Source organism: Lupinus angustifolius, chromosome LG19 (genome assembly GCF_001865875.1).
Source record: "Lupinus angustifolius cultivar Tanjil chromosome LG19, LupAngTanjil_v1.0, whole genome shotgun sequence".
In the NCBI taxonomy this organism is placed as follows: domain Eukaryota; kingdom Viridiplantae; phylum Streptophyta; class Magnoliopsida; order Fabales; family Fabaceae; genus Lupinus; species Lupinus angustifolius.
This window is the reverse complement of record NC_032027.1, coordinates 1630446-1656152: the sequence shown is the minus strand read 5'-3', so window position 1 is coordinate 1656152 and position 25707 is coordinate 1630446. Positions and strand designations below refer to the sequence as shown.

Below are 25707 nucleotides of genomic sequence, written 5' to 3'. Positions count from 1 at the left end.
AAGTGGTAAACGTGTAGCACTTAAGAAGTGGAGTGTCAATAAAGAAGTCGATTATTCAAATCTCATGTTCCATAAAATACTAATATTTGTGTATAAAAAGTATTATTTTTTACCACTTTCCACTTTTGCAATGTAAAAGAAAAACTTTCGGAATATAAAAGCCAAACAAAACTGTTAATTAACCCAAAGAATCGCAACCAATATACACAAACGAACCTAATAATCAATAATAACTAAATACTCCAAAACCCGGTTCATTGCCTGAACCCAAAACCAACCGGGTGAACCGGATACCTAAACCCATCAGAATCAATATTGTTACTGAACTCATTCATATTAAAACCCTCTTGTTGAAAAAAACCGAAACTCTGAAACCTTTGTTGGATTTTGCTTTGAACATCTTCCTCCATCAGAGTAGGGACACAAAGGTCATTTCCATAATTCATCATGGTTTGGTTCCCCGAGTTAACAAACTCGGTCACTGAGTTCATAACCGCAGGGTTGGTCCAGTCTACTGCGGTGAGATTCTGATGCTGCGTCATGAGGAAGCGATTGTCGTCGATTTCTGGTAACGATTCGAGAATGTTGTCGATGTTGGAGGAAGATGAATTTGAAGAGGATTCGTTGCTGTATTCGTTGGTTGAAATGTTTGTGTTGCTTTTCTCTGAGCTCGAGTTTTTCTTGTATATGCGACATAGAACCCACTCGTCTAGCTGCATTCAAATTATTCAATGTTAAAACTTAAAACAAGGATCAGGGTTAATCACTTTGCTTATTACAATATATTTTTGTACTATCAATATCTTCTGTTGTCTTTGGATAATGAATTAATTTATTCGAGTTGGTACTGAACTTTTGACCTTTTAGTCATTTTGCTTATTTAAAAAATGTTACGATTTTAGAAAATAGGCAACAAGGTTGCCAACGCAAATGTAATCATATTGGCAGCAATTTCTCATTATTACAATAAACACAATATTTTTAATTAAAAAAATACTTAAAAGTCGTATATTTATCAACTCAAACTTTACTAGATGAGCAGTAGGTAGCATTTTTTTTCCTTTTTTACGGGACTAATTGTTAACTAAAAGTTATCAATTAAGCTATTAATAAATATTAGAAAAGTATTGTATTATATTTTTAAGCACTTCTATATTGACATTTAATTTAGAAAAATACTAGCTTAAGTTATGAAGTTATATAGAACAATTCGTTAATGTAAATATGAATAAATAAATTATAATTTTAGAGATTAATATAAGTGTACTAAAATATCTCTTGGTTGAAAAAAATGATATATTTGTCACTTCAATTTGAGGATAATTTTGCATTACAAAATGATGAAAATAATAAACTTGCTTGCTCACCCAATATTTACCTTTAAATTAAATAAATCTCTATTATTAAGTAATGTAAATTGAAGTTTTTAGTGTAAGGTAAAAATAAATAAAAATTACCTTGGCACTGGCATTATTTCTTGAAGAGTCAAGGAGTCTATACTCATGCATAATCCAATTTGTTTTAGTGCCTTTGGGAGCTTTTCCAACATAGAAAACTAGGGATTTTTTAATACCAACTTTTCTACCTCCAGTGGTGATTGTTTTATCAGTTCCAGTGGCTTTCCAATAGCCAGACCCAGCTACTCTATTTGGTCTAGAACCATTCGGGTATTTCCTGTCTCTTGGGCTGAAAAAATACCATTCTTTCTCACCAAATATAGCTTTACCTGCACAATTAATCACGTTTAAATACTCATTTCAATTCATAACAAACATCGCTATTTTTAAAATTTAAATTACAGTTATAGTTCCACATAGTGTTTCCCAGTTACTGTCATAGTATAGGCCAAGTTGGGTTTGTCCCTTAATGAAATTAACCTAGCCCAAATTGGTCATAGTGAAGAGATTGAGGGTTCGAGTTTTATCTATAATGAATACTAACATACTAATATTTGCCAATAAAAAATCAGGATAGCCTTTGCACTCGAATCTTATCCTAGAACCAATTAAATATAATGCATATCTTTTCAGATAAAGTATTCTCGATGTTAACTATTATTATGGATATGCAATTTGACATATGAAATGATATACATATATATTGTTAATCATGTATATATTATATAAAAAATAGATATTCAACTATACTTTTGATTAAAGAGATATCATTTTTTCTCTACACAGTTGAATAAAAATACACACAAACATGACGAGTGAGTGACATAGGATGACTCGGGTCATGCTTGTCCACTTCCCGACCCTAAATACATACAAACTGATTTTTGAACTCGAATTTGACTCTCAATCCGATGAGATATGACCCTATTTGGTCCTAATCATGGTTGGACTAAACTGAGTGAGCGGGTAAGGTTGAGTTCTTCTCAGCCCTAATGGTTATTTTAATTATGGTCGTACTGCCGCTTTGATGCAGATTGTGGACATTGCAGTTTAAACTTTTTTTTACAAATATTTTTTAATACTTTGTGGACTGATGTGTTCTGGTCCAGCTACATATTCGATATTACACAATAATTACGGACGCTACTGTATGATGTGGTTTCGACAATGACTATAACAGCAGCCGTAATTTAAATCACCAAGTTTTAGAATTGAAAAAATATTAGAAGAAAATATGGTTAACTGGACTATAATTACCTTCATCTTACGGCTGCGGATATTGATAAAATATAGAATTTAGAAACATGAAGAAACATAAAGAAAATAATGAGATTTGAGTGAAGAATAATTACTTGGAAGAACCCAAGGGTCATACTTGTACAAATCAATTTCAGCAATGATTTGCAGTGAGAAATAGTGACCGGCAACTTTGCGGCATAGATACTGAACCAGAAGCTCCTCATCAGTTGGGTAAAACCTAAACCCAGGTGGCAAACTCAATTCAGAAAGAAGATCTTTCTCTTCAACACCCATTATATCTAAGCCTATGTTAATGAAGAAGAAGCAAAGTTCTTTCAGAAAAACCATATAGTGTTTTTTTCTTTTCTCTTTTCTTTTTCAATATTGGAAGATATTATTGCTATTTATAGCGAAAGCATGAATCAAGATAATTAGGTAAAATCTTTGTCTTTGGTGTTGGGACCCATTTTAGTTACTCTCCTCTATGAATTTGTCACGTGTCTTCTTAATTCTTATCATGAGTATCTATACAACCGACCTTATCTGATTACTAAAGTTTGGTAGGTGCAATGCATGTAAAATTATTGAAAAAAGTGTAGGAGATTTAAATGATTGCTAGGTTTATGGAATATTATAAATATATAGATAGTAATATATATTTGAAAATAATAGGTTCATAATGTTGATCAATTGAGAAAAAATATAAGAAAAAAGCATGACTTTGATCTTTACGTGTTTTAGAATCTCACTTAGTAATTAAACGAAAATAACCTTCTTAGAGAGAAGAAAAGGTAGAATATAATCTTAATCTGTTAATCTAAATAATTAATCTTATCTCATCTTTATCTATTTATAAAAGTTAATATTTTGTATCATGCTTAGCTTGTTCATTCAAAATTTACTAAATCTATAATCTAAAACTATTTAAATATTAAAATAATACAAACGGCTACTAAAGTTTTAATTTTTCTAGTTTACCCTTAAGATTACTTATAAGATAAAATAATAATATTGTCTAACACAAAAAATGTATTTTTATATACAAATGGCTACTACAGTTTTAATATTGAAATGATGTAGACAATTTTTTTACGGCCATATTTAAAGTAGAGATTGGGATAACTCTGCCACGTGTATAACATAAAAGGATGTTCTAGAAGCATGATTTGCAATGAGTTATACCTATATTCTGTCGTGTTCAATATTCAAACAATATCATGGATAACACCTTTATACCTACATTCTTATTTTATACGAGAAATTTAAAGCAAAACAACTATTTGAAGTAATTATTAGCACACATACTTTAATCATATTATCTCATATTTATACAACTTGTACATTTAATTACATATAATGATATTATTTGTTACTATATTGACCCAGGCGGAACATGAGAGGAGAATATATTATTTGTTAATAGATTTTTTACTATATATACTATTATTAATAGGTGTTCTTATACACACAAAAATGAATGAAGTATATTTTAAAAAGTCAACATATATTTATAAGATAACTTTCAAATATTTAATTTCTATTTCTTCTACTCTAAAAGCTAATTTTCAAATAGAACTTAAAAGCACAAAGAATGAGAATTTTTTAACATCTTTTATTATTAATTATTGTTATTTTGAAACAATTAGGTATGTTTTTCTTAAGTTTAATTGTTACTTAATTAATTTAAATCATAAATTACAGTTAAATATAATTGCACCTTTTAAGTCTCATCATGTCAACATCAACTAGTGCTATAGTCTTCATTTTTAACGCGTGTGCAAGGAGTGGTGGGTAGGGTAGACACGTGAGTGCACGTGTCAATGGGAGAGATCGAGAGTTAGGTTAAGCTTGGAATTTTGTTTGAACGTATATAAGCTCGACAAGGATCACATGTCTCATAATTTTTCTGTTTCTATGTCTTGGCCTAATCAAATTTCACAAAATAATATTAAAATATTAATTTATATTTTTATAAAAAAATTAAATAAATGAAGCTTTGTGATTGATTTAATACACTAAGTGAGACATAAATAAAACATATGATCCGCATATGAACATGTAACATCAAAAAGGAAAGGAGCATAAAGCTCATGCCTCCGCTACTAGACACGTACCACTCCTTTCTATTTTGGTGATTTCCTCTTCTCACTTCATTTATTTCGATCTGTTTACGAGTTGATTTCAGGAAAGTAATAAAATGTTCGAAAAGTTATAAAAATAATTTTGAAGTCTCATTTTTTTCTTCTTCTCAAAAAACACAACTCACAGATAAATGTGTAAGTTTTTCTTCCACTCTTCAAGCTCCATTAGTATGCTTACAAGTATGAATTATGAGTGTGTCATTCAAGCCATTTGGGTGGTTTCAATTCATTTTCATAGAAAAGATAGGGTGGTTAGTCAAGGTCAAAATATATTATAGAGTGGTGCATATTAATGCACTCGATTGTTCTTTGATTGGTACGTCTTGGACTTTTATGAGCGTGGATTCTTGCCAACAAAGGAACAAATTAGAGATCGGCATGTTTTGGTTTTACTCATTGTGTGTTAAATTGATGAGTTGATATGGATTCGCTTCATATCTTATAAAAACATGTGAGCTTGAATTCAATCATTGAAGTGAAAATTTTGTTGTTGATTTCTAAATATTTATTTAAGTATTGTTTAAGTGGTAAAGCCTAATTATTCTAACCAACTTGGTGAAGTAACTTGTCAAAACTTTTGAATACAAAAATAAATAAAAATTGATTAAACTACAGGTGAAAAGAAAAGATAACACAAATTGTGAATAACACAATTTGGAGTAAGATATGACTTTAGTTCAATGGGTAAGCAGAAATACTTGAAATTTTCAAGTTTAGAAAAAGTGACCACAATAATGAGGGAGAAAAAGGATATTCATCATTCAGGGTACTTGCTCTTTGTTGTTTTTATTGGGACACATGACAAAAATTATTGATTTTTCTTTGCATTATTTTGTAACCACTAGACAATCACATGTGTGTTGTTTAATGTGATTTAATTAAAAAAGAAGAAGCTTATAAGTGTAAAAAAATCAATTTTTGCTTCTCCTTTTGACGAGATTATTCAATTTCTACATTTTACCAAAGCTTCACTCAATCATTCATAGCATGTGTGTGTGGTTCTTTCATTTTATGATGCCTTTAAGTAATGAAAGGGGGTTCTTATGAACTCTTTTTTGTTTAAGTACAAAACTTCAAATTAAGGCGAGAGAAATGAAAATAATTTATTAATTAGGAGAATTAATTTATCTGTGAAAATTTTATTAAAATAGTGCAAATTATACATGGATAAAAACATTCCCATAGAACAAAGGGAAGAGTTAACTCATCCAACATAATCCTAACAGTAACAATCCAAACAATGATATTAGAAGAACATTCAAACCAAGACATGCTTACACCTTTGAGTTTACGTTTGATCCATAACCAAGACTTTAATTTTATCTCATTCACTACCTCCTTCGTGCACACTTTATTGTTGTTAAACATGACATCATTATGACAATTCTAAAGGGACCAAATTTCAGCTATCCAAAAAATAGGGTAAAAAAATTTCAGACCATTAACCAGAAGAATGTGTTGCAAAAAGTGGGACTTCCCAAACCGGGATAGCACAATAACAAACCCCAACTAACCATAAGAAGCAGCCAAATATGATAAGAGAATTGACAAGAAAACAAAAGATGATTTATAATTTTTGGCTGATCCTGACAGTACACACATAAGCTCGTTCCCGTTGAAGTTGCCACCTTTTGACTAAGTTTCACTTATATAGAATCATATCCAGATTAGTCCTCCAGACAAGTACACTAATCTTCAAAAGCACCAAAGATTGTAGTAGCCACTAAGCTAAAGTAACTTCTTATACTTGATTTTTTCTTGAAATTTTTTTCTTTTAATTTCGAAAGACAAATTATGTTGGAGACTAGTAAATCTTCTATTTAAAAGCAATATTACATTATTCTTATTTGACGTGTGCGATCTGTGATACTATAGAAATCTTGGTTTTGAATTTTGTTTCACATTACTCATGAGTTGAATCCTTTTAATTTCAAACATAGGATGACCATGTCGAACATTAATTTATTGATGGTCACATTCATAACGAAGGTGAAACCTTAAGGCTAATAATGTGAACAAATTTAAAAAATACTTGTATATCAAATTTAAAAAATAATTTATTTTTAGTAGAATGACTTTTATCGTCTATACCAGCAATCAAAGAAAGAGGGGTCGAATAGTACACCAGTAGTTACAAACAAAAGTACTAAATTCTAAATATATGTTAATTTGGGAGTTGAATTTTGGAGGATAATGAATGAAAAATGAAGATTTGAGAGTAATCTCACGAATGTTTTTATGACTCTCAAACTTTCTCATTCTCTTCTTTCCCTTCCAAAATCCAACTCACAAATTAATCTTAAAGAAAAAAATAGAGGGTTGAATAATACACCAAGAAGATATTTGTTAACACTACGTTTCTGCTAGATTCATAGAAAAACCAAAAAGTGAATGATTTGATTCCTAATAACGATACTTATCGATAAATATAGTTATACATTCTAAAATGAATTAGTTCATACCTAATAAGTTCAAATAATACATTTGATAGTAACAAAAAATCAATATTAAAAGGAACAATAGTTCTATGAATCTTTTGCAATTTACTACTCGGGTCTTCAATTAAGATAGAATGGTTGGAGTTACTACTAGATGTACATGACAGTGTGGTATGGCTCGTATAATATGGAATTAAATTTAAAGAGCCATTTTATCACCAACAATACTATAGCAAAAATACAAGTTTAATTTTGATTTTTTGTTGAGATGAAGAATAATTTGGGATCATAATATAATCTGTCAGGCCCATTCAGAATACCCTAATTGCAAGTGGCTAGAGATGCCGAAAGCTTAATTTCTGGTTTGAAGGCATCACTAACTAGTTTTTTTTTACCAAAAGTTTAACCAATCAATTATTAATAGAAAGCAAAAAGATAATCACTTAGCTAGAACATAGAAAACATATTTCAATGAACATAATGTATTTTATTCATTTAATCAACATAATGTTGCTTTACTATTAAGGGTACAATATAACTAAAACAAAACTATCAAATGAAGAAAAATAAAATCTCATCACTACATTTATTATAGAAAAGAGAAGCGATAACAATTAATATCGACTATTAGATATACTTGAATGATCAAGATTAAAATATAAATGCATATGATTTTTTAAATAATCATTAAATTATTGACTAACTTTTAATCAATTAGCATTATCACTAGCACTATTGCAGCCACTGCTTTGTCATGCAAATTAGGAAAACCCATTTCCTTTATAGAAGGATATTCATCAATTAGACACAACCCATTAGAACAAGGGTATGTCTCATCACTGCAACACTGAGACCCAATCAAAAGCTGGTATGTATAATAGGCCTTGGAAATATACTTCATCCAGTGTATAAATTTTGGCACATGCTGAACATAAAATCCAGCAACAAGAGTGAAACATAACATGAGCACTGAAGCAAATGTTGTTGCAGATTTTTGGTCTTGTACAATAGCACCAATTCCATAAGAGGGTGAACAATGTGCATAAGAAGCTAAAAACATTAGCTTTCAACCCTACTAACCAATATGTTATGAGAATAAATATGGTGAGAAGAACATTATCTTTCTTTCTCTAACATCTTTACCTCTTGAAGCCACATATAAAGAATAGAAGTCCTATCTGCATGTACATAACAATTGAGTTATAATTGTCACTAGCTCACAAAATGTGAAGACTTAGCCTTAGTTAGAATGATCTGAAAAATCTTCAGGAAAGAGAATGACTCATGCTTCTTCTCTTTGAGGTATCTTCTTAGAAGCACAAAGAATTGCTCAGACCAACTTGTTGGCCATTTTCCAAAGCCTCTGTGTTAAAATTCACCATCACTTGAGCAGCCATAGTCACTGATTTCTTGAAATCTTGCCTTCAAATGTGCTTCAATGTTGCTCTTATATGCCGAAACCAATTGCTGTTTATCTATGGCATGATCCTCATTCAATTCATTAGTGTAGACACCTACAATTTTTTTATATTGTCAAAGTAACAAAGTACTATCTAAGATCTAGTATATACATATGCATACATGTATAGAAGAATATTGCTACTTTATTAAAAATATTTCACCCTTATGATAATTATAGTAGAAGACACATATATAAGAAGTGATGTATGACTGAACCATAGTTTAAAAACTTTAGGACTGAACATATATCAAAATTAAACTGCGTGAGAGAGAAAAATATTTGATTCAGAATAAAAATAAAAATTTAATCTATAGCAATAATGTAGAATATTACATTTAGCATACAATTTGTAAGATCCAAAAGGAAATCTGAAGGGTTCATGGCTAGTGCTGGGGCATATCCAATATTAGAAAAATATTCAATAGCTTCAGATCCTTTTCCATAGTACAAAGAATTACCTTCTGATAGCAACAAAACCTTATGAAACATATAGTATAATTTTTGAAAAAATACATTTAAATTAAAAAATTAATGATTGAATATTGTTCTGACTGATCATAAACAGTGACGACACATAGAGTAGTAACCTTTTTGGGACAGAAGATGTCCACCCCAGAAAGTTGACACAATTCTTTGTGCTGTGGTTGAGTCAAGTCCAGAAGTTGGTTCATCAAGAAAGAACAAACTTGGGTTTATAAGCATTTCTTGTCCAATACTAACCCTTTTTCTCTCTCCACCAGAAACCCCTCTTATACATGAACCTCCAACTATGCTATCCTCGCACTTTGTCAAACCAAGTTGATCTATAACAGCTTTTGCATGCACAACTTTCTTTTCTTTTGTGACACTATTGGGCAACCTTAGAAGTGCTGTGAACACTAAGGTTTCAGTGACAGTTAAGTGAGGGTAGAGAACATCATCTTGAGTAACAAAATCAGAGAGACAGCTTTGAATCTCTCTTCATCTTTGGATACATTACTAGTCTTTTAGTTCTATATATATAGGTCACATGACCCCTCTATATAAAAACAAAGCTTATGACAAAATGGCACAAGAGAATCCTAGAAAACAAAATCTAATTAACTGCATGCTTTTCATGGTTGGTACTTGTTGGGATGAATTTAGATTAGGATTCTAATGAATTAATAAAAAATTATTCACTATCCTGTATAAGATTCTTGTAGTCATTTTTTAAAATTATTCAATCTATCTGGATAATAGATTAGTGCATAATTTTTACACATTGCTTAGTATTTTAGTAGTGAATACTTTTTTCCATTATTGGTAGAGGATAGTAGGAGTCTTACATTTACTAGAATAGTAATTCAAAAGTTACGAGGCTATCCAATTTAATAGACTAATTTTTTAGGTTGAGTTCTCCTCATATACTTAAATCTCTATCAATTGGTGCTTTCATCATTTATAACTCATGCCTCCATAACCATGTATTTTATACAATATATTTACAATAAATGAAATATGAAAACTTTATTCTTTTATTATCTATATATATAATATATCTTTTTTATAGGCAAATTAAATGTTAGTAACAATGTTGTGAGAACCAGATCGGACTGGACGGTCTGACCAGTCTGACCGCTGACCAGACTCGAAAATGGCTATGGTTTCTAGTCTTAACCGAATGAGAGTAAGACCGTTTTGAACCAGGGAAAATCCAGTCTGACTGTGTTAAACCTGGTTAAACCGGATTAATCCGAGAATTAAACCGGACGATTCACTTAAAAATTGGAAAAAATGGAACACTGCTATAATATTTTGTTTTTCTACGGTCCAAAGAAAGATGAAGAATTATTACTTCAATATAATTATACATAATTATTAGTTATGTAAAATTTTACATTTATATATAACTATATATTTACAGATATAAATTATTAATTATGTACGGAATCATCCAGTCAGATCAGACGGTTTAACCGTTTAAATCGGTTAAACCTAATACGGAACCTCTCCCGGTTTGACATCCGGCTCGAGTTTCACAATATTAGTTAGTACTTATTCTGAGTAAGATTGAACCATCAACCTCGTCCACTATATTTCTAGAACATTTCATTCTATCTATCAGACTACATTGTGACTATTTTTTTTTTAATTTATTAACTTCTCCTTCCCGATCATTTCTTAAATCATTTATCATAACCATCAAATCATATCATTAAAATTGTTGGATCAAAAGTATGGTTTAAAATTGTTCCGGTGACATTGTGTTTATTTAAATTGAGATAAAAGTATAAGTTTACATGAATGTCGAACCATAGGTGGAGTTAAAATTACATCAAAAATTAAAAAAAAATAGAGGAGGAAGAATATAAAAGGGAATGAAGGAGTGCCTATTGCGAGACACCTTTTTTATTTAAATTCAATTAATTAAAATACAACAAGAGTAGCAATATAATTTCAATAATTTACAGAAGCACCTATAAGCAATTAATTTATGAAATATATGCCACAATTTAAATAAGAATTAAATCAAGGTATCAACAAATTAAAATACAATTATTAGGTATTAATCAGGACCTTATTCACTATGTATAGCAGTGAGTTATTTTATTTTCATAGAACATCTTTAGTTAGCATAAAGTGTGAGTTCTAAAGTGCAATTGGTGAGTTGTGTTTCTGCATTTGCTCTTCATTCTCAAGCTCAACCATGCTGCCAATAATGATTTCAGAAGCACTAGTCACAATTTCAGACAAGTTCCTGCATTTCACAAGAAATAAAATTAATGAACTATACCATTAAAATGAATTTTAAGTTACAAAACTAATGAAAAATTAACAAAATTTGAAAACAAAAAATAACTTAAAAAGATCTATTTTAAAAAAATCGACTTACTTTAACAAACCTGAAAATAACTTATAAAATAATTATAAGATAAATCTAGCAGTTTGGCAAAAAGTGAATACTCTAACTAAGGTGTTACATACTAAAAGGTATAGAACATATTAAAATGAATCTTTTAAAACATGATGAGTCACAAGTCTAAGAGTTAAAGGTGAAAGAATTTAAAATTGGAGTGAGAGTGATTGTGGTTCGAGCTTCACATGTGGTTTGATGATTATAGGTGATGTGAAGGAGATTAAGGGTTCGAGTTTCGTCCACAACAAATATTAACATACTAATATTTGTCGATAAAAAAACATCAAAGGAAAGATATGGTTGAATTTATATTGTATATTGTATATATACCCTTTTGAGGAATTGAACGTGAGCCCCACGGTAGATTTAGCCTCTTCAAGAGCCCATCTGAACCTTCTGAATTCTTGTTCAGACCACTTTCCATTGTTAACAACTTTCAACTGAGAAGGCTTAACATCACAGAAGATAGGTATTATCTTCTTCCTACACCCCATAAGAAGTGCAAGCTCATGAAGACAAAAATAGGACTCACAATAACGTGGTGAGAAAACAGCCACACCAATCTTGCACTCCAAAACTGCACTGTTTATCTTATCAAACAACTTGTCCCCTGGCTTCATGTTCTTGTTGTCCAAGAAAGGGTTGAAACCATGTTGGAAAAGATGGTCGTAAAGTAAAGTAGCCACGGTTTTCTTTGTGTCCATGCATCTGTGGTTAAGGAAAATATCACATGGCTCCTTCATTCGCTTTGCCATCATCATTTGTGTTTGCATTTTCTCACTTAAAAACCTTTGTTGCAAGTTCTTTGCCAAGGAACGTTGCATGTTATTAATTGCTTTTTTTAGATAACAAGAAAAGAGAGAAATATTTGTATTGCTTGTTTATTTCTTAAGCTTTTGTGTATGATGATAATAAAATGGTGTGATCAATTGATATGTTTAGGGTTCCTTTTATAGAGGTGTCCCAAGACTTTTTTTTGTGGGTGCACCATTTTTCATAGGTCAATAGCATCATACTAATTATTTTCTAGATAATTAAACTAAGTTTTATATCGAATAATGATCTGTTGTTCCAAATCATATTAAACTATGTCTTATATCAATTGAAATGACATGTAATAGTTTGAGATAACAAGTTCTTATTCGTTTTACATCTACTAAGTCTTATATATATATATATATATATTCGATAATGATTGAACTTCTCGGAATTCATTCATCTACGTATGTTAAGTTTTGTTGGTATGCCCCATGAAATTTACATTTATTTCCTCCTTTTCTAATTTTTTCATTTTATTTTGGTGGGTTATCCAATCTAGTTTTTTGAAAGGGAGAAGGATGATGAAAAAATATTGAAAATCAAACTTTTCTTATTATATAGATTTTGACAACTGAGATGACTCCCTCTAGGCTATGTTACTGAGGAGTAGTACCCCTTCAAACACGTTTCATTTTTGTTTCTATTTGTGTGTCTCCAACACTCTCATTTACTATTAATTATTCGTTAAGTTATGCTTAATATAGGGATTTTTTCTCTCCAAATGTTTTAATATAGAAATTTGAATCATTGGAGATGTCTATAAGAGTGTAGGAACTATAAGAAATATTGTATAAGTTGTTTCGTTTTTACCATCCTTCAAGGAAAAAATAATAGTAGCACGATTGATTTCCTATTTAAGAAACAGTATTTTGTTTGATTGATAATAACATGATTAATTTTCTAACGAATTTACTTAATTGATATTAACATGATTAATATTAGAAATAAATCATTTACTATCAAATTTGAATTTAAGAAATGTATTAAACATTGTACATGTGCAGAATAAAGATTGAGAAACGGACGGGCGTTGGTTCAAGTGGTACATGTTTGATTCCCATTAAACAAGAACTCAGGTTCAAGTCTCGTGGATGAAAAAAATACCCGTTGAGAGAGTTAGCCTCACATACATGTGGATATTCCCGGCTTGGCAGGATTGTCTCTAGTGCGAGATACCTGTGGCAAACCAAAAAAAGAATAAAAATTGAGAGTTTATTAAAAAAATAGAAAATTTATGTGGTTTGAAAAATTGAGGTCTCACTTTTGTTATAATGTAATATATTGAGTGTTCATTTCTCTATTTTTCCCATGTGAACAATGACCATGATTGACATGGCGCACGAGGTAGAAGTTTTGAACAACATAAGTATTTTCTCCGTATTGCAACACATGTTCAATCTAGTTTCGTCTTGTCTACGCCTAGAATTCTTTTATACTACTATATGAATTCTAGGATTTGACCAACTCATCCAAAAAAAAGAACAACACATTGACTAAGACTTCTTGCATAGTCAACCATATATTGTGAAAATGACTCTCCCAGCATATGAAGATGTTGATTTGTCGGGTGAAATTATTTCTTACCTTTCATTTTTTGGGGAGTGTTTTCTCTTGTACATTAGTTTTTCTCTAACTTTAATTAGTTCTTTTTAAAAAAAAAATCAATTATAAAAAAAAGTAAAATATTTTTCATACTTTATAACATTACAAAATGTGTTACATTAATTATAATATTAAAAAATGTAAAACAATGATAGAATGAATGTGGCATAAAATGAATATTATAGCGCAGAAAACACTTCAAATTTTACTTTTGACTGATTCAATATACAATAATTTCAAGTCATTAGATCTTAGAGTTCCTTCTCCTTAGTTGATCCAAGAATTTTAAGTCAAAATAAATCTAGTGATAAACCAATATTATTTGAACTGGGGAGAGATTTTGGCATGGTCAATATTTTTTATGTTGTACTATATAGTCAGGTAAATTCGTGTGGTTTATTAGTGCATGTCACACGGAGCATTAATTTCAAAGAGCATCATTTACTTCTACCATTCTTTGTAAAAAGTAAAAACTTAACTTTAATATTTATTAGTATAACATTTAATCATCAATTACTATTAGGGTGCTTCTACTTAATTATGTAAACTATAATTGAGATTAAGAAACTTGTTACTATAGCTTCTCAAATCAAAAGTTCTGGCCAACTTAAAGCATATTATTGTTGGTGCAACAATGTGTAGAAGAAGAAAGAAAATGAAAGTGAAAGTGCCGAATGATGATTGAGATTGAATTAGAGAAAAACAGAGAGGAAATAATGAATTGAATTGAGAATTTGCAGAGAAAGTAAGAAAGTTTAAAGAGAAGAATGAAGAAGTTTCTATTATTGGAAAGTTGTTATTGATTGTTAGTTAGGGAAAGCTATTTATAGAAAAAACCCCAACTAACTTAACTGATTTTTGAATCACATTTCTTAACATTCCCCCATGATTCGAAAATCTACATCTAGCAGCAAAAAAATAGTACATTCAATGTAGACCTCTCTAACAACAATCCAAATCTATTCTTGCAACAAATCATGGATTCCTATCTTCTTCCTCAAATCTTTGAACCTTTCTATCTTCAATGGTTTAGTCATTAAATATGCCAATTGAAGATCACTTTGCAATGAGTAAGCTTGATTCTTCCTTCTGCAACTTGTTGCCTTAAGTAGTGATATCTTGTCTCAATGTGCTTGCTTCTACCATGTGAAACTGGATTTTTAGCTAGATCAATGGCTGACTTGTTGTCTATGAACAACTCAGTTACTTCTTCTTCTTCAATGCCAAGTTCCAGCAATAATGAGGACAACCAAATAGCTTGGCAAGCAGCTACACATGCTGATATATATTCAGCTTCACAAGTTGACAGAGCAACTAGTCTCTGCTTCTGAGAACACCAAGAAATATAGCAACTACCCTCTGCTTCTGAGAACACCAAGAAATAGGAGCCCCTGCAACCATGAAAACATACCCCATTGTGCTCTTTCTATCCATAATGTCTCCACACCAATCAGAATCAGAATAGGCCATGAGATGTGAGCTAAACCTTTCGTTTTGGTGGGGAAATATAATGCCAAAATCCAGTGTTCCCTTTAGGTACCTGAGGATCTTCTTAGTTGCAACCATGTGTGAGTGCCTTGGATCACCCATAAACCTACTAATCACTCCTACAATGAATGATATCTCTGGTCTAGTGTGACAAATGTACCTTAGGCTTCCCACAATCTGTCTAAAATTAGTTGCATCAACTTGTGCCTCTGCTTCACAACCATCCAGTTTCAAGTTTACCTCTGCTAGAGTTTCTGAGGCATTGCAATTCAACATGTTAAACTTGCTCAAGACTTCCAGCAAGTACTTCTTTTGATGCATGAACAAACCATCTTTCATATGTTAAAATTCCAGACCCAGGAAGTATGACAATCTTCCCAAGTCTGTCATTTCAAACTCAGCTTTCAAGTTTTTCTTCAATTCTTTCCTGTAATTAAGAGATCATCTACATATAAACAGATGAATAGAGCACCTTGATCTTGATCTATTGGTTTGATGTATACACCATACTCAACTGTGCACTTCTGGAAGCCAGATTCATGTAAAAACTTGTCAATCCTCTTGTTCCATGCTCTAGGAGCTTGTTTCAACCCATAGAGTGCCTTCTTGAGTCTTAGAACTTTCTCCTCATTTCCTTTGCTAATGAACCCAGGTGGCTGAGTCACAAAAACCACTTCCTCCAGTGGTTCATTTAGAAAAGCTGACTTGACATCTAATTGGCATAGTTTCCATTTCTTCCAGCTAGCTAAAGCCACCATGAGTCTCACTGTTTCTAGCCTAGCCACTGGTGAAAAAACCTCTGAGTAGTCAAGCCTTGCCTTTTGCATAAATCCTCTAGCCACAAGCCTTGCCTTATGCTTCGCTATGGAACCATCAGGTCTTAACTTAACCTTGAAGATCCATTTGACATCTATTGGAGTTTTCTGTCTTGGCAAGGGCACCAACTCCCATGTGTCGTTCTTCTCAATTGATTTAATCTATTCTGTCATAGCCTCTCTCCAAACCTTTCTAGTGCTAGCTTCTTCAAAACTTAATGGCTCTGCATCAGCTAATAGTGCCATGCGTTGAACCAGATCACCATCTGTGTTGATTGCATCATCAGAATATAGATGAAAATCTCTGAGTCTGGATAGAACACCTCTTTATCTTCTTGGTTTTTCATTATTTTCTGGCTACACTTGGTTTGACTGATTGGTATCTTCTGTTGCTCTTACCAATTCATCATTCTCCTATTCCAAATGCAAACTAGTCATAGATGTGACTTTGTCTTGAGCCCATTTCCAAGATTCCGATTCATCAAATTGCACATCCCTACTGAATACAACTTGATTGCTTGCAGGATTGTATAATTTGTATGAACCAGTAGGATTATATCCTATGAAGATCATTGGTTTACTTTTGTTGTCTAGCTTCTTTCTTCTTTGATCTGGCACATGAGCATAGCACAGTGAGCCAAATATTCTTAGGTGTTGCACAGATGGCTTTACTCCTGACCAAATCTCTTCTGGCACAACAGATCCTAGTTTCTTGGTTGGGCATCTATTCAAAACAAATACTGCTGTAGTAGCTGCTTCTCCCCAAAAATTGTGTGGAAGTTTCTTGGTTTTCAGCATACTCCTAATCATATTGAGAATTGTTCTGTTTCTGCTTTCTGCCACTCCATTGTGTTGAGGTGTGTATGGAGCTATCACCTCATGCACAATTCCTTGATCTTTGCAAAACTCAGCAAATTCTCTTGATGTGTATTCACCACCTCCATCTGTTCTGAGTATCTTTATGCTCTTCTCAGATTGCTTTTCAACTAATCTCTTGAAGTCTTTGAATATTGAGAAGACTTCACTCTTCAATTTGATTAGGTAGATCCAAACCTTTCTGCTTAGTTCATCTACAAAAGAAACAAAATACTTGTTGCTTCCCAATGAAGAGACATCAAATGGCCCACACACATCAAAGTATACAATGTGTAGTAGGTCATTTGCCCTTGATGCACTATGAGAACTAAAGGCATTTCTTGGTTGCTTACTGATAAGGCAATGTTCAAATACCTTCTTTGGATCTTGTATTAAAGGCAATCCTAGGACCATGTCTATGGTTCTTAGCATGCTTAGATCTCTGAAGTTTAAGTGTCCAAATCTAAGGTGCCAAAACCATGAGTCCTCTTTCAATTGCATAGCAGATAAACACTGAGATTCTACTGTTGCCAAACTGATCTTAAATGTTCTATTTGGTGCCATGCTTGCTCTTAACACTAACTTCTTCTTTTGGTCATAGATCTCCAGGGAACTATTGATCAATCCCATGGAGAATCCCTTCTCTAGCAACTGTCCCATACTAATCAAGTTGCTCTTCATGTTTGGCACATACAACACATCAGCTATCATAGCATGCTTACCATCCTTTCTTTTGATCAACACATCACTTGTGCCCTTGACTTGGATGACCCTATTATCAGCAAATCTTACTGTACTTGTTCTGCTTTCATCAAAATTAACTAACCAATCTTTATGTCCAGTCATATGACTTGAGCAACCTGAATTAATATACCATACATCATTGTGCTTACTAGCCTGGCTTGTCACCATCCTGAGCAAAAGAGGTTGCTCATCATGTTCTATCTCACTCTCTTCCTTAACCATGTGTGCTTCAATATGTTGTCTGTTTCTATTTTCACTAGAGGAAGTTTTGCATTCATTTGAGAAATGACCAAATTTGCCACAATTGAAACACTTCAATTTCCTTCTATCCATTGCTCTTCTTCCACCTTTCCATTGATTAAAACCTCCTCTTTTTGCTGCATTTTCAGTTTTATCAGGGTCCATTCTGTCTTGACTTTGTTGAGAATTTTTGAAGTATCCACCTCTGAAGTTACTTCTCCCTCTTCCTCTAAATCCATTCTCGCTGACAAAGTTTCTTCTACCTGTGTGAGCTTGTAAAGCTTGCTCAACGGGTCTCTTTATGGCTCTTTCCATGAGTCTTTGCTCATGTGCCTCTAGTGAGCCTTGTAGTTCTTCAACCTTCATTTCCTCTAGTCTTTTGGATTCCTCTATGGCCACAACTATATGGTCAAAGTTTGGAGTTAAGGTCCTCAAGATCTTCTCAACAATGGACTGATCTGATATCTTTTCTCCACATGCTTTTATTGAATTTGTATGAGTGACAATTCTATTAAAGAATTGAGCCACTTTCTCATTTGCATCCATCTGCATCAGTTCATATTGCCTTCTCAATGTTTGCAGCCTCACCTTCTTCAATTGCTCAGCTCCTTGATTGCAAGTTTCAAAAATTTTCCATGCTTCCTTCGAATTTTCTGCACCAGAGATCTTCTCAAAATGTGCCTCATCCACACAGTGATGAAGAAGTAACATTGCCTTACAATCCTTCTTCTTGCTTTCCTTATACACCTTCCTTTGTTCCTCGGTTGCCCCTTCAACAAGAGATGGAAGGCCTTGCTCAACGATTTCATCCATTTCTTGATACCCCATTAGAGCCTTCATTTGCACTCTCCATCGGTTCCAATTCTTGCCATCCAGCACTGGAAGGTTTGCTGGAAAGTTTCCACTGTTTTGTCCCATTGCATTCGAGAATGAAAGGTGAAGATGATTTCTTGGATCTTGTTACCTTGCTCTTGATACCACTTTGTTGGTGCAACAATGTGTAGAAGAAGAAAGAAAATGAAAGTGAAAGTGCAGAATGATGATTGAGATTGAATTAGAGAAAAACAGAGAGGAAATAATGAATTGTAATGGATGATAAATTGAATTGAGAATTTGCAGAGAAAGTAAGAAAGTTTAAAGAGAAGAATGAAGAAGTTTCTATTATTGGAAAGTTGTTATTGATTGTTAGTTAGGGAAAACTATTTATAGAAAACCCCCCAATTAACTTAACTGATTTTTGAATCACATTTCTTAACAATTATCTGCTGCAAGTCTAGTTTAAATATACTTTTTAGTAAAGATTGGGGCAAAAGGCCAAACAACTAACAAAAATTATACTAGGGCATGTATCAACTCTCTTAAACCAAAGTTCTATCTCAAAAGCAATTGATAATGAGAGAAGTAGTCCAACATGTATTTAAACCATTACCGAGACAATGAGGTAGACGATATGGGACTTACTTTCCAATAAAGATTAAGTTAGTTTTATTTTATTGTAATTTATCGATAATTTATGTTTATCTAGTTATTTATTATTTGAGTTTTCATCCTGTAATTTGTAACAACTTCTAGTTATATAATAATTTTCTTGAAATAATTTATAGTTGAGTTTGTGCGATCTTTATAATCCGAAATTTCTACACTACTGAAGTTTTTAATAAACAAAGTTTTACGCCACCACCTAGTGATCAAGTGATGGAAGAGTGATGAGGACTCTTCAAAGGGTTTCGTAAGCTTCTCTTCTTTGGAAGAAAAAGCTGAAGCAACTTGGTGAGTTGATTTTTGTGCAAATTGGTTTATCATAATCTTTGGAAGTGTTTAAAGCACTTATATCGGTCCTCCATTGTTTTTGGTTATTCAATATTTCAACTAGAATTTGCATTTTCCATTCTTTTTCTCTACAGAAAAGTGTTTGGTCTATCGAATTATTTATTGTTTTGGACACACTCATTTATGGTGTTAAAAGAAATTTAAGTCATGAGAGTTGTATTATTGTTTGGTTGTGTATTTCTCTTCATGTTATTTCATGTTAGTTTTTTTTTTGCAATGTGAAGATTATCTCGTTTTTTATGCAAAACCAATAAAGATAAGAATCAATGGCCACAATAATAATTATGAGCATATGCATCTAAGAAAAAGATCACCTATCTTCATTTCTGTCTCAGTTTTCTATCTCGATTCAATGAAAAAAATATTACTGATTAAAAAAATTCTAAAAACTAAAAATAACATTTTTATATTATTTGATAAAGTTGATTGACTAAAAATATGAAGATATAATCACTTTAAGATACAAAATCTTTTATTGCATTCCAAACCCATATTTGGTTCTTAATTGGGTTTCAGGTATATTTTATACTTCCTTACTTTCTGATTAAACAAAACATAAAAAGATTAATTTAATCTTCTGACCCGTCAATTATCAACGTCAAATTATTTTTTAAACCTGACATTCTATCTTGGAGAGTGATTGTTTAGAGGTGGTCCACATCTTTTTTAAAAAGGTATATGTTCGCTTGGAACAACTATCTCGAGTTCTTCACAATATTAGTGGTTTACTCAAAAGAAATTGGAATGTTCATATTAAGGATATCTTAAAAGAATGAAATATGTTGGCTGACTTCCTGTATAATCTTAGTCTTGGTCATCTTGAAAATATGAAATTTTGGGATTCACCATCTCGAGGAGTTCATTCCATCTTGCAAATGGATTTTGCTCTTATGTATTAATGTTTATTTTGTTGCATTTTCCTTTCCATTGTATAAAAAAAATCGTTGAAAATGTTCCTTCATTTTACTTTCACCGCACCAAATTACAATACTAACCTTATTTGATTCTTCAACTATGTTTTCTTTCTCACCGAGATGATGAATTTTATGTCCAAAAATGACTTTGTCCCTTTATCCTTATTTAATAGAATTATACAAAACAATATAAAATATTAATTTATATTTTTAAATTTTTTCTTAATGGGGACCCAAAATATTCATTCTCTCACCAACTCACTCTGACTAAATCAACCATGAAAGAACTCAAACAATTAAGATTTTATTCCATTTTTGTAAGCAACATTTATTGTACCTTATATATATATTCAATTGTATTTCACCATGGTTTGGACATATGGTATAATATCTATACATTATTAATATAAAGATTTGTACACTGATTATATAATCATAATTTATTTTGATTATTTTTTGAATAGACAGTGATTAATGAATATGAATAATGAATTATACAATGACAACATGTAAAATTCATATATTATCAATACATATATATTATTAGAAAAGCAAGAATAGTAAATCAAATAGAAAATAATACAAATCCTTTTTTAAGGAAGAGGGAGAGCATATAAAAGCAAGAAGATTAGGAAATATTTAAATTTATAGCATAATTCGGTTTTTCCTCCATTTTGTTATACAATATTACTTTCTAGTTAAGCAATCACATCATAAGATATAATAGATGAGGAATTTTGCATTGGAACGTTTATTTTAATTCAGAAAGTAATAAATTGATATAATGGAACTACCATAAGAAAGAGAAAATCTAATTCAAATCCAAATATTCAATAAAAGGACTTTCTCACACAAAAATGACTCACGCTACTGTTAATATGAAATATCTTCCTAAGCCTCAGAAAATCCGAATGGTTTAGGTGAGTAATATTTCATATTTAGTCCATTTTTTAATTGTTGTCAACAAATGTCTGACCATTTTCTATTTTTTGATTCATTACAAATTGTATTAATAATTTTAAGGAAATATTTAAATCATTCTTATACCATATTGTAATTAAACAAAATAAAGAATAGACATTGATTTTTATATTATTTGGATTTGTTTTCATAATATGTATTATATTTTGTTTAACTTAGTTATACTCATCAACATTTTTTGTCTAAGAAATTACATTTATCTCTTACAGAGATAGTCTGTGTAATATATGTATATAATTGGATGTGATTTGTGTAGATTTAAAAAAGATGAGTGATTTGTGCAACTTTATTAAAAGTAAGGTGTGTCACTCTTTTTATTATTACCAATTTCTCACATTTCAAGAAGAATGTTACAATTATGGTGTATGAGTTTAATATACCGTCGTGTTATTGTATCATCTATAATTCATGATTAATTATTATTGATTTAATGTATCATCTATAATTCATGATTAATTATTATTGATTTTCTTTACCAAAAACAAAATAAAAAAAGTAAAAGGTAGAATAAATATATATAAATCTTTAGATTAGAGAATTATCCAACTAGCTTTTTATAGTTGCAAAAGAGACACAAGAGAGCAAACCACATTCTTGCATATACAGAAAACAAAGAGAGAGAGAGAGAGAGAGAGTCCACTCTCATCTATGGCTTCCAAGCTTTTACTCATCACTGTCTTCATTTTGGACTTGATTGCTTTTGTACTTGCCATTGCTGCTGAGCAGAGAAGAAACATTGTGAGAATTATTATTATTACTACTTCTATATATTCTAAATTAAAATGTGGGTATCACTTAAATCAGAGTTTTTATTTCTGGGTTTGATTATAATCATGCAACCATTCATTAAAATTTGAATCTTTACCTTGGTCGTTTTCTTTGTATGACTTAAATTTTGGTAATTTAATCTTGGGTTTATAGTATTTTTGCATAAATGCTGCATAGAACCTTACCCTTGTTTCATTGCTTAACTGTCCCATTTCCTTCTTATGTAGAGTTCTTCCTTTGTATTAAAAACCAATGGAAATATGTTATTTTTTATTTAAAAAATATTATAAAAATTAAATTAATATTTTTATATTATTTATTATTATTCTATTGGATGGAGAAATAAATATATATTATGCTCTGATGTTGACATAACCACATCTGTTTATTGTTGAAAATTTGTTAAATGGATTTTTTTCCTTATGTTTTCTTACAATGAAGCTGGCTGCAATTGTTTATGTTTATGTAATTTGTTCCAAGGCTATATGCGCACTCAAGCCATGCTGAATCTTGAACTTTTGTCTTTTGGCTATGGATAAAAGTAGAACTCTAGAGCCTCTTTTCCTAGATTAATAAGAAAAATTCATTCATTTAAAAAGAAAAATTATAAAAACATAAATTATATTTTAATATTATTTTGTGAAATTTGATTAGTTCGGGACATAACAGGAAAATTATAAAACAGATGATCCTTATCGATCTTAATTAATGGGCCCCAAATAATATCTTTAGTTATATAATTATTTTTATTTGTTTTATTTTTATTTTTATATTTTTAAAATTTGTTGGATTGTCAATTATTAGTATGATACACATAAATTCTTTCAATATAATATTGGTGGTAATAATCAATATTTAGTATTACAATATAGTTGATATTGAAATAAGAGTCTAAGGCTCATTAAGAAAATGACTCCAAAAAAATATATTTGACTCAAATCATTAACAATGATTGATACGAAAAGAAAGTTATCTCATGCTTTTAAAATTGTTTTTAAATTTTTAGCATGAAGAAATATCAAATTTTCTTCAAATTATTCAATTCAGAATTATTTCAACAAAATTAAACCAAAATTAGGTAAACTTGTCCATATGTTTGCTTCATAGGTTCAATATGTGCCATATTAGTGTCATATATGTACTTGCTGTTAAATATTATGATCAAGTAACTTAATGGCAGCTTTTGGTTTATTATACATAGAACTAAGTAGTCAAGGTTTTATAAGTTGTGTTTGATGTATATTTGAATTTTGCTTTAAGTGCTTGTGAATTTTTTACTACTTTTCGATATTCGAGAGAGAATTAATATTTTTACTCCTAGTTTCAAGGATAAAAATATCATTATAAATGTGAATAGAAAATGTAATAATCGTTACATCTTGTTTTTTGCTTTCTTTTCACGATCTCTCCAATACTAAAGAGAAGTCAGACTCATCCGTTTTTTGTGTTTTTATGTCTACTTAACAAAATAGCTTTGTATGTACTCGCTTGGCAGGCCAAGATTGTTCAGCGTGAAGATGGAAATGCCTATTATAATTACTGTCTCTACGAGTCGGATATAGCAACTAGCTATGGTGTTGGTGCACTTCTGTTCCTCATGGCTACTCAAATCCTCCTAATGGTGGCAACTAGATGCTTCTGTTGTGGGAAGCCTCTAAGCCCCGGAGGTTCAAGGGCCTGCGCGGTTTTCCTTTTTATAATATGCTGGTATGTTGTCATTCTTCCCTGAATTAGTCATTGTTGGATCAAACTACCGGATCTAAGAGCCTACAACTATTAAGGAGTTTCATTGTTATCAGGGCATGGATAGAGGAGTGAAGAGTCACAAGTGAGAAAATACGTCTTGAACTAAAATCTTAAGGGTTAGTTGGGAAGTTGAATTTTGGAGGGGAATGAAGGAAAAAAGAAGGCTTTGGAAGCCATGGCTCATAAGTCTTCCCTTATTTTCCCTCTAGAATCTAACTCCCAAACTATCCTAATGTTTTAGTTCTCTGAGTCTTATTCACTTATAATATGTTTCGCTTCTTCCATCGTATCCAATATGATACTTAATAATTATAATGATATCAACTCTTAACTAAATCTATAATGTTCATACATTTTTACACCCTCAAAACTGAATATCCTTGTAAAGTTTCCACACACATAACCCTAACTGAACTGAATATCTAACGCTTATTTTGATGTTGTATTGAACTTATAGCACTTGTTTTGGAACTTCCTCTTTAGGGTGTTTTTCCTCATTGCTGAGGCGTGCTTATTAGCTGGATCAGTGAAAAATGCCTTTCACACCAAGTACGGGACCATCTATGATATTCATAACCCACCTTCTTGCGAGATGGTTAGGAAGGGAACCTTTGCTGCTGGTGCTGCTTTCATTTTCTTCACTTCCATAGTCTCTCAATTCTACTACATCAACTACGCAAGTGCCAGGGATAACTTCCAACCCTTAGGTGGTGGCGCCGCCGAAGCCGGTGCACGTTCGGAATCCTACTAATGAGCTTGTTAGTCAAGAATTTTGCAGCCAACTTATGCAGCCATATATGTGACTATATCTAGACTCTGGATTCTGAAGAATATTTTGCTTTTTCCATTTCCTGGATTCTATTGCATTACTTGTTTTTACACTTTAGCTGCTTTTAGTAGAATATATAGATGTTGTTGTGTCTTAAGAGTAACTTTTTTTGTTTGTTATCACATTGTTTTTTTAGGGTTGATTCCTTGCCTCTATTTAAAATGTATGATAGGTTATTTTAGAAGATGATAATTGATTAGAAAGTTAGGAATTAACAAGTTAGGTTTATGTTAGTTACTTACTTTACAAGCTTTCTTTTCTTCCTTTCTCTTTTATAAATAAGTCATATTGGCTCATTTCTTATTCAATCAATTCAATTCATTCAATGAGAATATTATCATTCTTTGTTTCTCATTCTTCTTTCTTTAAGCTTCTTTAAGCTTTCTTCTATACACTTCTTGATTCATCAAAAAGCTTTCTTTTCATTGCTCTTACCACATTTTAACATGGTATCAAAGCATAATTATCTTTTGATAGCTTCCATTTATGGTTCCATGAAAAATTTCATGGAAAACTTCAAC

General features: G+C 31.3%; 4 protein-coding genes across 5 annotated transcripts; 1 reads left to right on the top strand and 3 right to left on the bottom strand.

Moving 5' to 3' along the window:
- Window positions 204–3032, bottom strand: LOC109333807 (NAC domain-containing protein 72-like). Of its 2 annotated transcripts, none has more exons than XM_019569382.1 (3): window positions 2773–3032; window positions 1458–1726; window positions 204–713 (listed from the first exon to the last, which is right to left on the bottom strand). In XM_019569382.1, the coding sequence occupies exons 1-3, from the start codon at window positions 2858–2860 to the stop codon at window positions 255–257; spliced, it is 816 nt and encodes a 271-aa protein (XP_019424927.1). In that variant the 5' UTR covers window positions 2861–3032; the 3' UTR covers window positions 204–254. The 2 variants fall into 2 exon arrangements, with proteins under 2 accessions (XP_019424927.1, XP_019424926.1); XM_019569381.1 differs by having other exon boundaries at window positions 2750–3030.
- LOC109333860 lies at window positions 5003–25242 on the top strand. The gene is made up of 4 exons (XM_019569442.1): window positions 5003–5028; window positions 22463–22581; window positions 24107–24318; window positions 24841–25242. The coding sequence occupies exons 2-4, from the start codon at window positions 22492–22494 to the stop codon at window positions 25106–25108; spliced, it is 570 nt and encodes a 189-aa protein (XP_019424987.1). The 5' UTR covers window positions 5003–5028; window positions 22463–22491; the 3' UTR covers window positions 25109–25242.
- Window positions 8473–9172, bottom strand: LOC109333861 (ABC transporter G family member 14-like). Its single transcript, XM_019569443.1, has 2 exons — window positions 9022–9172; window positions 8473–8729 (listed from the first exon to the last, which is right to left on the bottom strand). Exons 1-2 carry the CDS (start codon window positions 9164–9166, stop codon window positions 8584–8586), a joined length of 291 nt encoding a protein of 96 aa, XP_019424988.1. The 5' UTR covers window positions 9167–9172; the 3' UTR covers window positions 8473–8583.
- Window positions 11288–12379, bottom strand: LOC109333893 (disease resistance protein LAZ5-like). The gene is made up of 2 exons (XM_019569475.1): window positions 11886–12379; window positions 11288–11396 (listed from the first exon to the last, which is right to left on the bottom strand). The coding sequence occupies exons 1-2, from the start codon at window positions 12377–12379 to the stop codon at window positions 11288–11290; spliced, it is 603 nt and encodes a 200-aa protein (XP_019425020.1).

What these genes read in the sequence shown, in the direction of transcription:
- LOC109333807 (XM_019569381.1), bottom strand. Translation starts at nt 2,984, where the DNA reads ATGGTTTTTCTGAAAGAACTTTGCTTCTTCTTCATTAACATAGGCTTA. An exon ending in TGACCCTTGGGTTCTTCCAA is followed by an intron (nt 1,727 to 2,749) that starts GTAATTATTCTT and finishes TTAATTGTGCAG; the next exon opens with GTAAAGCTATATTTGGTGAG. An exon ending in GAAATAATGCCAGTGCCAAG is followed by an intron (nt 714 to 1,457) that starts GTAATTTTTATT and finishes ATTTGAATGCAG; the next exon opens with CTAGACGAGTGGGTTCTATG.
- LOC109333861 (XM_019569443.1), bottom strand. Translation starts at nt 9,166, where the DNA reads ATGTTTCATAAGGTTTTGTTGCTATCAGAAGGTAATTCTTTGTACTAT. An exon ending in CCTTTTGGATCTTACAAATT is followed by an intron (nt 8,730 to 9,021) that starts GTATGCTAAATG and finishes AAAAAATTGTAG; the next exon opens with GTGTCTACACTAATGAATTG.
- LOC109333893 (XM_019569475.1), bottom strand. Translation starts at nt 12,379, where the DNA reads ATGCAACGTTCCTTGGCAAAGAACTTGCAACAAAGGTTTTTAAGTGAG. An exon ending in ACGTTCAATTCCTCAAAAGG is followed by an intron (nt 11,397 to 11,885) that starts GTATATATACAA and finishes TGTGAAATGCAG; the next exon opens with GAACTTGTCTGAAATTGTGA.
- LOC109333860 (XM_019569442.1), top strand. Translation starts at nt 22,492, where the DNA reads ATGGCTTCCAAGCTTTTACTCATCACTGTCTTCATTTTGGACTTGATT. An exon ending in CTGAGCAGAGAAGAAACATT is followed by an intron (nt 22,582 to 24,106) that starts GTGAGAATTATT and finishes CTCGCTTGGCAG; the next exon opens with GCCAAGATTGTTCAGCGTGA. An exon ending in TTCCTTTTTATAATATGCTG is followed by an intron (nt 24,319 to 24,840) that starts GTATGTTGTCAT and finishes CTTCCTCTTTAG; the next exon opens with GGTGTTTTTCCTCATTGCTG.